A 12,526-nucleotide genomic window follows, 5' to 3' on the forward strand; every position below is an offset into this window, starting at 1 on the left:
AAATGGAAGGCCCTGGCAACAATGCCTGGACAGAACATTGTGGGAATCAAGACTGCCTGTCCATCAATTTCTTGCAAGGGTGCAGGGATCCAACTGAAAAAAGAGGGGTGGACACCAGTGACTTAACATGATATGCCTATATTGTGTAGCTCATGTGGAAAGCGTTCCCTGTTGGTTACTTCTAATATGGGGCAGAGAAGAGGGTGCTAAGGAAGGAATTTCAGCCTTTTATACAAATTCCAATTTTTGCAAGTATAAGACATAATATAAATGTTACTCAAACCAACCAATTTTATGAATAAATTTCATTCTCTTTGATACTAAAGAATGAACAAATAATATTGAACAAAACCTTTTACATTGCACATATACAAATATACAATATTTAAACAATTGCAGATTTAAATAGTAGTAAACGATACATTAGTTTCCTAAATGATCAAAATATCTGGGTAAATTTCCATTCAGGCACCTTTACAAAGGTGATTTTTTACCTCATATAGGTGTGTCTTCTTCCTTTAGAGCCATTACATAGATATGACAACAACATACCATGTCAGGTTATAACAGGGTGCTATTATGATGTCACTAGGATAGACACAATAAAAATCTTGAAGAAAGGTACTAAGTCTCTATAAGCGACAACTGAAAGCACCATTTTTATGTTAAGTATATATAAATGCATTAACATACTATTTCCTGTGGCACTTATAGTACTTTTCATCTTCAACACTTAGGTAATTCTCTATATCCTGGCAAACTAATGAACTAGCAACATGAAAAATTGTATTTCAGATAAAAACAATATTTTGATTATAGAAGAATAAATGTATTTAAATCTTCAAAAAACAGTGAATTTTCTTCTCTCTCTCTCGCTCTTTTAAAATACTGTCTGGAGAGGGGACAAAAGCACACATATCTCAGACCTTGTATGACAAATTTAAGCTCAGAGCAAGTAAGTTATAAACCCCACAAAAAAGGAATTTATAATGAAAACACTGACAGGCACTTAACCATAGGCGTATCAGTGGGTGTTTCTAAAGTTAGTATATATTCTCTCTCACTAATATTTTTTTTCAAACCACATAAAGAGACATCTGCTATATGACATCCTTGGTAACATACGAAGAGAAACTACGGGAAAGTTACAGCATATATGAAAATCATATGTACACATATACAACAGATACATTTAGACATATTTAAATTACACAATATATACACATTCTGTATAAAATCTAACAGTGATTACAATTTTGGTGGATGCGCAGGCGAGCGGGGGAAAGGGGGCATGGTTGACTCAAGGTTTCAGAACTTCCGTTATAAAAGCCAGATTTTGCAAAAACTGTGTGTGTGAGTTAATTTAACTGACATGAGTAGTCCCTGAGTTCACGTGGTTCACACAGGTGAATTACTCATGTTTGCAAGAGCTGCCCCACATGTAATCCTTCATGTTAATGGATTACTGCAAACAGTCCAATTCTGATTATCTATTCAGTATATTTTACTTATATTTCCAATTAATTTTCAAGTAATTGAGATTTAATAAAAGGTGTTATGAAAAAACATACTACATATATTTAATAAAAGAGACTTACACCATATGCCCAGCACCCTTTTCATACAGATGTATTGTAATACAACAACCGTATCCTAGAAAAGTGTGGTTTGCCAGTACTATTTTAATCATTCTAGTAATTAAACACTGCACAACAACTGAATTATAATTTAAGTCTTTATTATTTCATACACCTATGCAAAAATGTGCACATAAGCATACCCAAGCTCTCTAGAATTTTGTATCATTAGTTTTACTTAATTTTTACAAATACTGTAATCTTTCCTGATCTACAGCAGCAGAAAACCAGATTTCTATCTCATGCAAAAAAATGTGATGCAAGCAGCACAACATTCAAAGTGTTAAAAAAAAAAAAAAAAGGACACTTTTTAAAAGGAATGAGAGCCCATAATAATTCAAAGACACAGCAAAGCAAAGTAAGATTTTTCTTTATAACTTGGTGCTCTGCTACAGAAAACATATGTATATGGAATATGCATCATTACTGCTTGGACCCGTGACTTGCTGGTATGCATTAAAGTAGCCAAAGGAAAATTTGTTCTTATCTTAAAAGATTTCAAACCAGATCTATTTCCTTATGAACCCAATCTTGAGAGATGCTGACCATTTCCTACATTTCACTGGACGTGGAGTGCACCGGATCAAGGCCAAACAGTGTCAGTTTATTTTAAATCATGTGAAAGTATAATGGAATTGCAACTGTTACTGGAAATGAGGAAACCTCTAACATTATATGAATGAAGTTTGTGTATAAGCCCAAACTTGGGTGGATTTTCATAATGCTCATGCTTTTCTTATGATAGTTTACACACACTTTAAACTAAATTCTCAGATTGTACCTATATATGAATGATTTCTAAAGTGGAAACTTTTCATTCTGTTCTATTTATGCAAAAGAATATATGATTAGTGCCATCTACTGGAAGTTTGGAGCACTGGGGTACATTTTAGCTATTTCTTCCCTGTTCACTATAAATCAGATTTAATCCTATTATTTTGTATAGTTAGAAGAATGCATTTATACCTCAGGCATTAATATGTGGATATTAAAAATGCAAACAAACCTTCCATCAAATTAACAATAATAATAATAGTGATATGAAAGGTATACAGTTCATAACATAACTCAGTGTGTATCCATAAACTTCAGAATGGTCAGAAGACAAGACAAAAGTTACAATGTACTGAAGATTTTTGGATCGGGAAGAATTACTCAAAATAAAAAGCAGATGTTCTAAAAATTAATGCATGTACTATTCTGAAATTAAATTGAATGTATTTGTTTTGAAAAGCAAAAAAGATTTCATTTGGTCCTAATCTATAAATGACAGTATATATGAACTCCATTTTATAGCACAAGCAAAGGTTAGGGGCAGTATATAGATTACATATTTGGATTGAAGCACTTATTCATAAAAGGCAACAGCTGATTCTGGGTATCATCCAGAAAATTAAAATGGGTATAAAAATTACATTATTGTGCCCAATCCAGCAAATATTATAAGTGTGGAACTTTATTGATGTGAGTAAGCCCAGTTTACCAACTACAAGATAGTTTAACAAGGCTAGAGCCTGGTTTTATGCCTCATTTGAAAGATGGAACCTTTGTCAGCACACCGCTCCCTAAAATTATTTGGTGGCATTGGTTCATTAAGTGACGCATGTGAAATTATGCCTCCTAAACCACTTCTTGTACCACCTGGATTTTCTTTGAAAATTTCTATCCAACTAAAAGTAGATCTAATCCTGCTTACCTTGAGACTTGATGTGGTCACAGCACAAAGTAATAGAGTCTTACATTATACATTTTGTACAGAATATGATGGGGGGGGGGCACAAGAAAATAATTTTCATAAAATGCTTGTAATTCTAAAGAAAACAGGGCACTTCTCTGTCTTTGAAGGTAAACTCAAGATCAGTTGGACTGTTGCATTTATGCAAATATTACTTCTAGGACTTACTCTTGCATTTATATGATGCACCCTTCACCATTTACTTCTGTTCCCCACCTCTACTACACATACACAAATTGAAGACAAAATTAGCCAAAATTAATTTATAAAAGTGTCTAGGAAATTTAGTTTCCTCTTAGAACACATGAAATATGCAGTTATACTTTATTCTGCTATCAGTGGATGAATTTTGTTTTATAATATACATCTATAAAGTAGTCACTGTAACTGATCTGTTAAAGTTTGGGTAGCTATGGATCATACAAACAGAAATAAATTGCAGAGATATAAAAGTTATAATAAAACATGTGAATATTGGATTATGCCAGTGACGCAGGTGACAAAATGGTTAATGTGATGATTTATGAGCAAGTATGCACCAGAAATACTTCTGTCAGATTCTGTTCCTAACAGACCAGCTTTGAGATCTGCTTGGGACCTGCTTATTAGAATAGGCACAAAATGAACAGGAAAGCTGTAAATGCCTCATTTTAAGGTCTCACTAGTGTGAGCTCACATCAAAAGTGCACAAAAAGTTAGGAAATTTGCTTGTCCTCTGTTTTTAGGATTTGAAGCTTGAGTCAGCAGCACATATAATTGGAAGCAAAGATCAGGCTAACACAATGGGGTCTATTGTCTCCTTATCAAGATGGACTGTAACTCCTGTTTAGGTTAATGGGAGTTATGGAAAGGAAAATAGACTCCTATGCCACAAAACTGGGGCTCAGTTTTGATAGTTCAAATAAAACAGCTCTAGAAAAATCAATTAAGCTTAACTGTTGTGTCTGATCACCGAAGGCATTTATGACACTTCTTTCATATGCAATATGCTGCTCTGAAATTATATTAGCAAACAGCAATGATGCTTTGGTTGTTGTATTTTGTGCCTATATTCAGTGGCGATGGGTGCATAACAAATGCCCAGATTGGAAGGTTACTTGGGGTTTCAATCAGTGATTATTTACAGCTGCATCTTAGTTTTTATTTTGACTTTTTAAAAAAATAATTCCAGATAGCCTTTGAACTCTAAAAATTAACCCACTAAAGTTGTCATTTCCTGTCAAATAGTCAGATTTGGTATCTTATAAAGATATTACATATGTTACTGTTTAAATGCAGATATTAAACATTTAGACAAAGGTCTTGCAGTCAGATTCACATGGATGGGCCCTTATGCCCCAACAGCTGCCTTTGCAAATCCCAATTCAGGAGCAGGGCATTACACATGAAGTGTAGTTATTCCTCTTTAAATTTTTTTTAAAAGGTGGATGTTTTTTCTAAAAAAAAGCAGCTGTGATGGAGCATTTTGGTTTGTTTGAACTATAGTAACACAACGAAAGTACACATTGTGAGGGAAAGAAAATTACATTACAGCTCACATCACTTTCTGCATGAACCTTTGTGTGCACTATTATTAAAAGTAAATTTACAATAAAAATTTCACACACACAAAGGAATAAATGGTGAAAAAGATTTCAATGCACTTGAACAGTATTTGTAAAACATTTTCCTAAGAGACTTATTAAATTACAATATTTCATATATTAAATGCTGCTAAGCAATTTCTTATTAAAACCGTGTGTAATATGTAATACAACTGTGATTTTCAAGTTAACTGTATAGTCTGTGTCAGGGGACAGGAAGATGCTATCAAATTTGAGATATGGTAATATACTGGGCAAGGAAGCTGGACAATGTTTCCAAAGCATTCTAAAATCTGGGCTACGAACACACTAAAAGCAAAGCAGTGATTTATTACAAACTTCCGGCTTCAACAGAGAACTCTAATAAATTGCAACTAAATTTAGTAAACCATAGTGTATCATTTCCTGCAGCAGAGACACCCATTCCTAAAAGGGCCCTCAATATGCATGACACAACAAGCAGCACCCATTCAACCTGAGGGAAGCCCACAGGCTCGCAGGGCCACTGGCTGGCTCTTTGTCACCAAATGCAGCAGGTTGAATGCAGACATCACTGTGATATCCTCACCAACAAAACCAGAGGCAAAGAACAGGGGCAAGAGCTGAGTAGGGAAAAAAAAAAAAAAAAAGATGAAAACATCAAAAATGTTAGATACATTCATAGCAAACCTGATGGGTTATGATTCTATCTGAAAAGAAAACATAGGACTACGGAATTCTGAATGCACATTTATTAGTTCGTTTAGCCCCTTTTTGCCTTCTTCTGTAAGCTTATTTGTTAATTAGAATACATAGCATACAATGCTGCAAGTCTTTGTTAGTTACCAGGCAGGGGGGGAATCTTAATGTCGTGCAATGCAGGGCAACCCAAATTTGCAATTAAAAATTTACTAAAAACACATGTCTATGTGGTGAATGTTGGTAACCAACCATTATGAAAACCTGTTCAGTTGGCTGGCTGGTTAAACAAAGCCAAACTTTATTTTAACAAATAAATTTTCCAGTTACCAGAAAAAATAATGGGACAATCATTTCTTTAAATAAAGATCATTTAGATCTTAAATTCTCCAAGGGATACATTCAAGCAATTTTCCAGCTGGCACCAATACAGAAGAGAGGGATATGGCAGTGGGGATTTTTTAGTTTGTAAGATGCAACATGTGACTATGGTGATTGTTTTGTTTACCTCACAATAGGAAGGATGAAATGCAGCTGCCTCATAGGATAGTCATTCATAGCTGCAGTCTGCTTCAGAAGATTACTGCAGTAACTGGCACCTGGGATTCAAACCCACCCTCACTGAAGTCAATAATGAAATTCTCGTTGATTTCAGTGGGAGCAGGATTAGGCCCCTCATGGTTAATGATTTGAACAACAATGCACCACTCTCAACCTCTTCCAAGACACGTTTTTTAAAAATGGTTACAGAATGGAAATGCCCAGAAATGCACTCAGGAATGATTTTCTCTTGTACATTTCCTGAACCAGAAGAGAAGTCTGTGCATGATCTCTTCTGACCCCTGAAGAACAAACACATAATAAACAGTAATATATATTATCACATCACTCTGGAGTATATCTGACAGAAATCTGCTTGCATTAACATGCCTGAACTCTGACTTCTCCAAACTAAACTCACTACAAAACCAAAACATTTTTATGTTACTAAATGGAGACAAAAGAGAGAAGGAAGGTAAGTGCCACACCACGAACAGCTCGAAAGAACCATTAAACATAAATAAACATGTCATTTTCACGAGTGACTGCAGAACTGGTTAAAAAAATCCTCCAGAGCAGACTACTGACTAATAAAAGATCAAAGATCTATACATAATAAGCACTACGAATAAAAATGTATTTTTTTCTAGTGACCTTCACTGTGAGAAGTAAAGTGTGCAGTGAAAATGTAATTACCTAGCAAAGCTGCAGTCTTATTGTGCTCCCGCAACTGATCATAAAACGTCTTCCTATTCTGTTTCATCAACTGCAGTACCAGGCAGCCTGTGCGCCTACCAATCGCAGCCATCTGGCTTGTGTCAAAGCCTGTGAGTCAGGCAGCTACAGTGCAACAGGAAGAAAGGCAGTGATGTCACTCTGCAGGTCAGGCAAAGAACAAAGATGTATTCTACAATTAAAAAGCTGGGTGCCCCAAGAGTAGGGGGTCTCCAACATGCTCTTACTGGATGACTTATAGTTAATACTGTTTTTACTATTATCTAAATAGGAGAGCACCATCTAGTGGTTATTGTTGCAAAAAGATCTTTAAGGAAAAAAATCATTCAGTTAGCAAAGATATAGCTGTGTTGCTAAGGTTAGTTAATGGACTCTGAAAGTGTTAAAAAGAACTTCATACACCAAGATGGACAAAGGGTATGGCTTGCTTTCCATCAATGATCTTATGCCCCTATACAGCAATTGTATCTATTACATGGCACAGTCACACAAGCAAGGTGAAATGTTTAATATCTGCCAAGTTTTAGCACTAAGGCTGAAATACTTCCTTTGACTCATGAGTGAATTTGGAAGTAGGAGGGAGGGAGTGAAAAGGAGAACAGCATCTCTGTATGATTTCAAGTGTAAACAAACAGGATTTTGTTACTTCTCTGAGAGACCACATGTCTTCCCAGGCCACATCACCACAGATGTGGTCAGTGGAGACCCAAGAGCTGGAGCTCCCATTGGTATAAAGGGGGCTGTTGGCAGAGCGTTCTCCATTTAATCACTGATCGGTCTCTTGTTAGAATAATTCATACTGAAAATGTACATCAGTTTAACAGATGCAATCCTTAGGGCGATAAGACACCACTGATTTGCATGCAAAATTTGTCAATGAAGTGAACTGGCTTCTGTAAAAACTGATTACAAAACTAAAAGGCGATGTTATGCAAACTCCTCAGGGCAGAGACTGTGTCCGCCTGCGTGGATGTGGACAGCATCTAGCCAACTGTGGGTGCTACCGCAATACAAGCTGTAATTCAAAGAGTAAGACTCGTATCTAGTTCCTAATGTCTGCATTTACATCATTCAAATCCCAGTCCTGTGCTCATTTCTCAGTCAAAACTGCCACTACCTTTAATGGGAACTTTGTTTCCTGTAGATATTATTTTAGGTAGGCTTGGCTCATAAGAAATTCACAAAATAGTACTCCTAGTTTATTAAAAGTAATCTGCTGAGAAAACTCTCAGTTATTTTGGAGACCTTGGTGTCAGACATCAGTTTCTGTAGGCCAAGATGTGATAGCCCATACCAGAAGCTGCCCATATCATATCATCTGATATGTAGTTTACCAGAGATTTTCCATTGCAGCCAGTTAGAAATACAATATTCCCGAACATTGTTGCACTGAGAAATAGAAGATAGAAAAATAAAAATACTTAATTTCACACTTTCTAAAAGATTATCGTCATTTGTGTTTTTTTCACACTTTTTATCCTCTGTTCACTATTCTTTAGATAGATACCTCCCATTGGATGACAGAGGAGCTGGCACATCTGTTTGCGAGGGGAAAGGAGGGAGAAAAGTTAGTCTCCTCTCTTTATACTTTCCTCATGGTTCATTTTTCCTGTTGTTCCTTCCCTCTGCTTGTTTCATAGATTTGTTTCTTAACAACCTGAGGCTGTTTGCCGCTGCAGCACAAGCGAGGTTTTCCTCTTTTGTTACAAGTAAACAGGACTGCAACTCCCCAAAGTGTAAACTGCTGAAAAACTCTTTAAAAACCCCAAAGATTTCGAACTAGACAGACCCTGATCTCCTGAAAAAGCCAGTGTTCACTAAATTGTTGCTATTGGTCCCAGGTATCTACAAAGGATGTAAGGCTATAATTCTACAAAACCCAATAAAACTGAACTAGCATTCATAAAAAAAACACTGCAGCAGAAGGCTTTCTTCTCTCTTTTGAAGTTTAAGCGCTATTTCTATTACTTGTACTGCAGCAGTTCCTATTAGTTGAAGCCGCACCAGGGCCCCCCTGAGCTAGGTGTTGTGCAGACTCACACGAAGCCACAGTCCCTGCCACACAGAATTTACAATGTAAGCTGACAAATGACATGCAAAGGGGGGTGGAGGGAAGAAAGATACAGTCAAAAGAGATAATTTTTAGCAAGCTAATGCAAGATAAATGTGCCTAAGAAGCTGCTGTACATTCCTGCCCTGTTATTTCCAAGCAAGAGTAAGAGAGTGTGTAGTTTGAAGGGGAACATTGGTCAGTGGTGGATTACCACTGGGTGGACAGGGCCCGTGCCCAGGGGCCCCGGCCAATTGAAGGGCCCTGGAAAAATAGGCACCCCCGTGCCCTGACCTCCTTTCTGTCATGTTTCGGCTCACGGGGAGCAGACGGAGCAGGACTGAACAGCTTTTCCCCTGCACTCTGGATCCTGCCTCAGCAGCTGGACACCACCTCCTGGGTCCTAGTGTCCACCGGTTGCCTCTACAACCCTGATGCCCGGGGAGGGGGAGAGGGGGCAAAAGAAAGGGGGGGGGGAGGAGAAAGGGAGAGGAAGGGGGAGGAGGAGGAGGAGGAGGAGGAGATATGGGAATGGGTGGGGTGGGCGGAAGCAGCAGCCCAGCATGTGGCATTCCCTGGGCAGCAGCAGCCCCAAGAGGAAGGCAACCACAGCAGCAACAGAGCAGGGACATCGCTGCAACAGCTAGTGCCGGAGTGGTCTCCAGCAGCAGCTGGGGCTCCCCCGTTATGCCGTCCTGTCCCTCCCACCCCCCACTGGCAGCCCAGGTACTGCTGTAGATGGGAGGAGAGAGGGGACTGGCTTCAGCGTGACATGTGCATGCGTATGTGTGCATGGGCACACTTTGCCCCCTCAAACATAGCAGTCAAACTACGCTTATGGCCCCGGGGCTGGAGGAGCTCTGGCTCCCTGCTGTGGCCTCAGGGCTGGGGGAGCTCTTACTCTCCGCTGCATCACGGGGCCATGTCAGAGGGAGTGGGGACAGAGCTTTCTCCCGTCTTGGGGCTACAGAAAGGAGCAAGGTTGCAGAGCCACAATGTGGGGGCGGGCAGAATGGGGCTGACCGTGTGTGGAATGGGGCGGGGCAGCAGGGGAAGGGGCAGAATGGGCAGGGCCGCAGGGGCAGAAAGGGGGGCGGGGCTGCAGACGGAAGGGATGACCATTTGCTCTGGCCCAGGGCCCCACGAAAACTTAATCCACCTCTGATAGTGGTAACATATCTGGATATCAGTTAAATCTTTGTTTCTACTTTGCCATGGACTTCATAGGTTCAGAATCAGACCTGCAACTTGGATTTCTAAAATAAGTCGTCAGGCCACTACAAGGAACTTAGGAGGAAACCACTGTTCCAGTATCTTCAATGCCAATTACCATTCTTGGGGAGAGATTTTATGCTGTGCCTCTAGAGCAGTGGCTCTCAACCTTTCCAGACTACTGTACCCCTTTCAGGAGTCTGATTTGTCTTGCATAACCCAAGTTTCACCTCACTTAAACTACTTACTTACCAAAGCAGACATAAAAATACAAAAAAGTGTCACAGCACACGACTACTGAAAAATTGCGCACATTCTCATTTTGTCTGTATGAAATTTTAGTTTGTATCGCCTTCACTAGTGTTTGTTATGTAGCCTGTTGTAAAACTAGACAAATATCTAGATGAGTTGACGTACCCCCTGGAAGACCTCTGCATACCCCCCCCGGGGTATGCGTATCCATGGTTGAGAACCACTTCTCTAAGGGGTGCAGCACAGAATGCTTAGCCCAGGGAGATGGTGAGTAAAATGGTTTTAAGCCACCTTTGCACCCTCCCAGTCTTGGACTGTTCTGGGGACAGAAGAGACCCCTCCAGCATAATACAGGCAGCTCAGGGGGGCCTTTCTAAGTTATAGCAGCCTCCCAGGGCTGCCCGATGGACTGCAGCACTGTGCAGATTCTGCGGTGCTGTGTACAGCTGCACCCCCGACATACCCCTCCTGCCCCAGCTATGCACTCAACAAATCCCTTACACTAAGGCTTCTCTCCCAACTGGAACCAGGGTTTTAGGTAGGGTTGCCAACTTTCTACTCACACAAAACCGAACACCCGTGCCCTGCCCCACCCCTCCTCCAAGGCCACTACCCAGCCCCACCCCCTGCTTACTCCATCCCCCCCCTCACTTTCCCCCACCCTCACTCACTCGCTCATTTTCACTGGGCTGGCTCAGGGGGTTGGGGTGCGTGAGGTGGTGAGGGCTCTGGTGTGGGGCTGGGCATGAGGAGCTTGGGGTGCAGGAGGGTGCTCCGGACTTGGACGGAGGGATTTGGAGGATGGGAGGGGGATCAGAGCTGGGGCAGGGGCACGGGAGGGGATCGGGGTGTAGGCTCTGGGCGGCGCTTACCTCAGGCGGCTCCCAGAAGCAGTGGCATGTTCCCCCTCTGGTTCCTACGTGGAGGGGGTGCCAGGCAGCTCTGTGCACTGCCCTGTCCACGGGCGCCACCCACGGGGTTCCTGGCCAATGGGAGCTGTGGAGCTGGTGCTTGTGGAAGAGGCAGCATGTGGAGCCCCCTGGCTGCTCCTACACCTAGGAGCCGGAATGGGGATATGCCGCTGCTTCCGGGAGCCGCGCGGAGCCACAACAGGCAGGGAGCCTGCCTTAGTCCCGCTGTGCCACCAACCGGATTTTTAACGGCCCGGTCAGCGGTGCTGACCAGTGCCACCAGGGTACCTTTTCAACTGGGGGTTCCAGTCAAAAACCAGATGCCTATCAACCCTAGTTTTAGGGCCCTTTTGACGTAGTGCAAAGGGGCCAGAGCAGGGGTGTGTATCTCCCTCTTGGTGTTTAAGCAGTCTTTTGTTAGATTGGCTCTCATCTCCAAACATAGTGCCCATGTTCTATCTTGTTAACCATATAACTACAGTAAATCACAAATTCCACTAGCTCCTGCATTGCCTTACTAAATCATTAGGTGGGATCTGGAAGCCATTTGTTTGTATTATAAACCCAAACAATAGCTTCAGGAAAACCTTACTTTTTGGATTTTGATGCAAAAAGAGGACACTGCAGTGTTGTCAACTCTCACTACTTCAGTATGGTCAATTCCAAATGTTCAAAAATCATGAATCAGGTCCCCAGAACCATGAGTATGGCTTAAAAATCATGAGAATTGTTTAAAAAAAAAAATGCAGGGGTTCTGTTTTAATTTGCCTTCTGGATTTTGAGTCTTTAGGGTACAGCTGCGTCACTTGTTTTACAAGGTGTTAGCTCTGCAACTATGATGGCTAGGAACATATGTTTTTAAAAAATGAGAGCTGAGACTCTCATATTAGCCTATTCAGAGAGCTGGAGCTATAGGTAAAATATCAAGAATCTCAAGCCTCACAACAAAATCACATGAGTTGTCAATACTATAATTATCTTGTGAGTCCTGCAATGTTAGGTGTTTTCTTGAAAGCCACAGCTAACTGGAATCCTGTGATTACGCAAGTATCTCAACTCTCTTAAAAAAAAAAATTCTAGCCCTCACGACTGCAGGCAGTTCCTCTCCTTTCATTTTAAAAACTTTATTCTTTAACTGTACAAAGATTAGATTGTAAATTCTTGGGGAAAGGATTATCTTTTCATTGTGTGTG

General features: G+C 40.5%; 1 protein-coding gene across 5 annotated transcripts in view; it reads right to left on the reverse strand.

The window, feature by feature from the left end:
* MSRB3 (methionine sulfoxide reductase B3) overlaps positions 1-12,526 on the reverse strand; it is a 147,214-nt gene that overhangs the window by 103,688 nt on the left and 31,000 nt on the right. The window contains exons 1-2 of one of the 5 annotated variants that reach the window (XM_077833365.1): positions 6,870-6,997; positions 5,431-5,557 (exon numbers count right to left, since the gene is read on the reverse strand). The exons of 1 other annotated variant lie outside the window; for it this stretch is intronic. In XM_077833365.1, coding sequence (XP_077689491.1) covers positions 5,431-5,506 — 76 coding nt within the window. In that variant the 5' untranslated portion in view covers positions 5,507-5,557; positions 6,870-6,997. Of the gene's footprint in view, positions 1-5,430; positions 5,676-6,869; positions 7,014-12,526 lie in introns of those variants that run through there. 3 more of the 5 variants (XM_077833359.1, XM_077833351.1, XM_077833344.1) reach the window with 3 other exon arrangements.

Source organism: Eretmochelys imbricata, chromosome 1 (genome assembly GCF_965152235.1).
Source record: "Eretmochelys imbricata isolate rEreImb1 chromosome 1, rEreImb1.hap1, whole genome shotgun sequence".
Classification (NCBI taxonomy): Eukaryota; Metazoa; Chordata; order Testudines; family Cheloniidae; genus Eretmochelys; species Eretmochelys imbricata.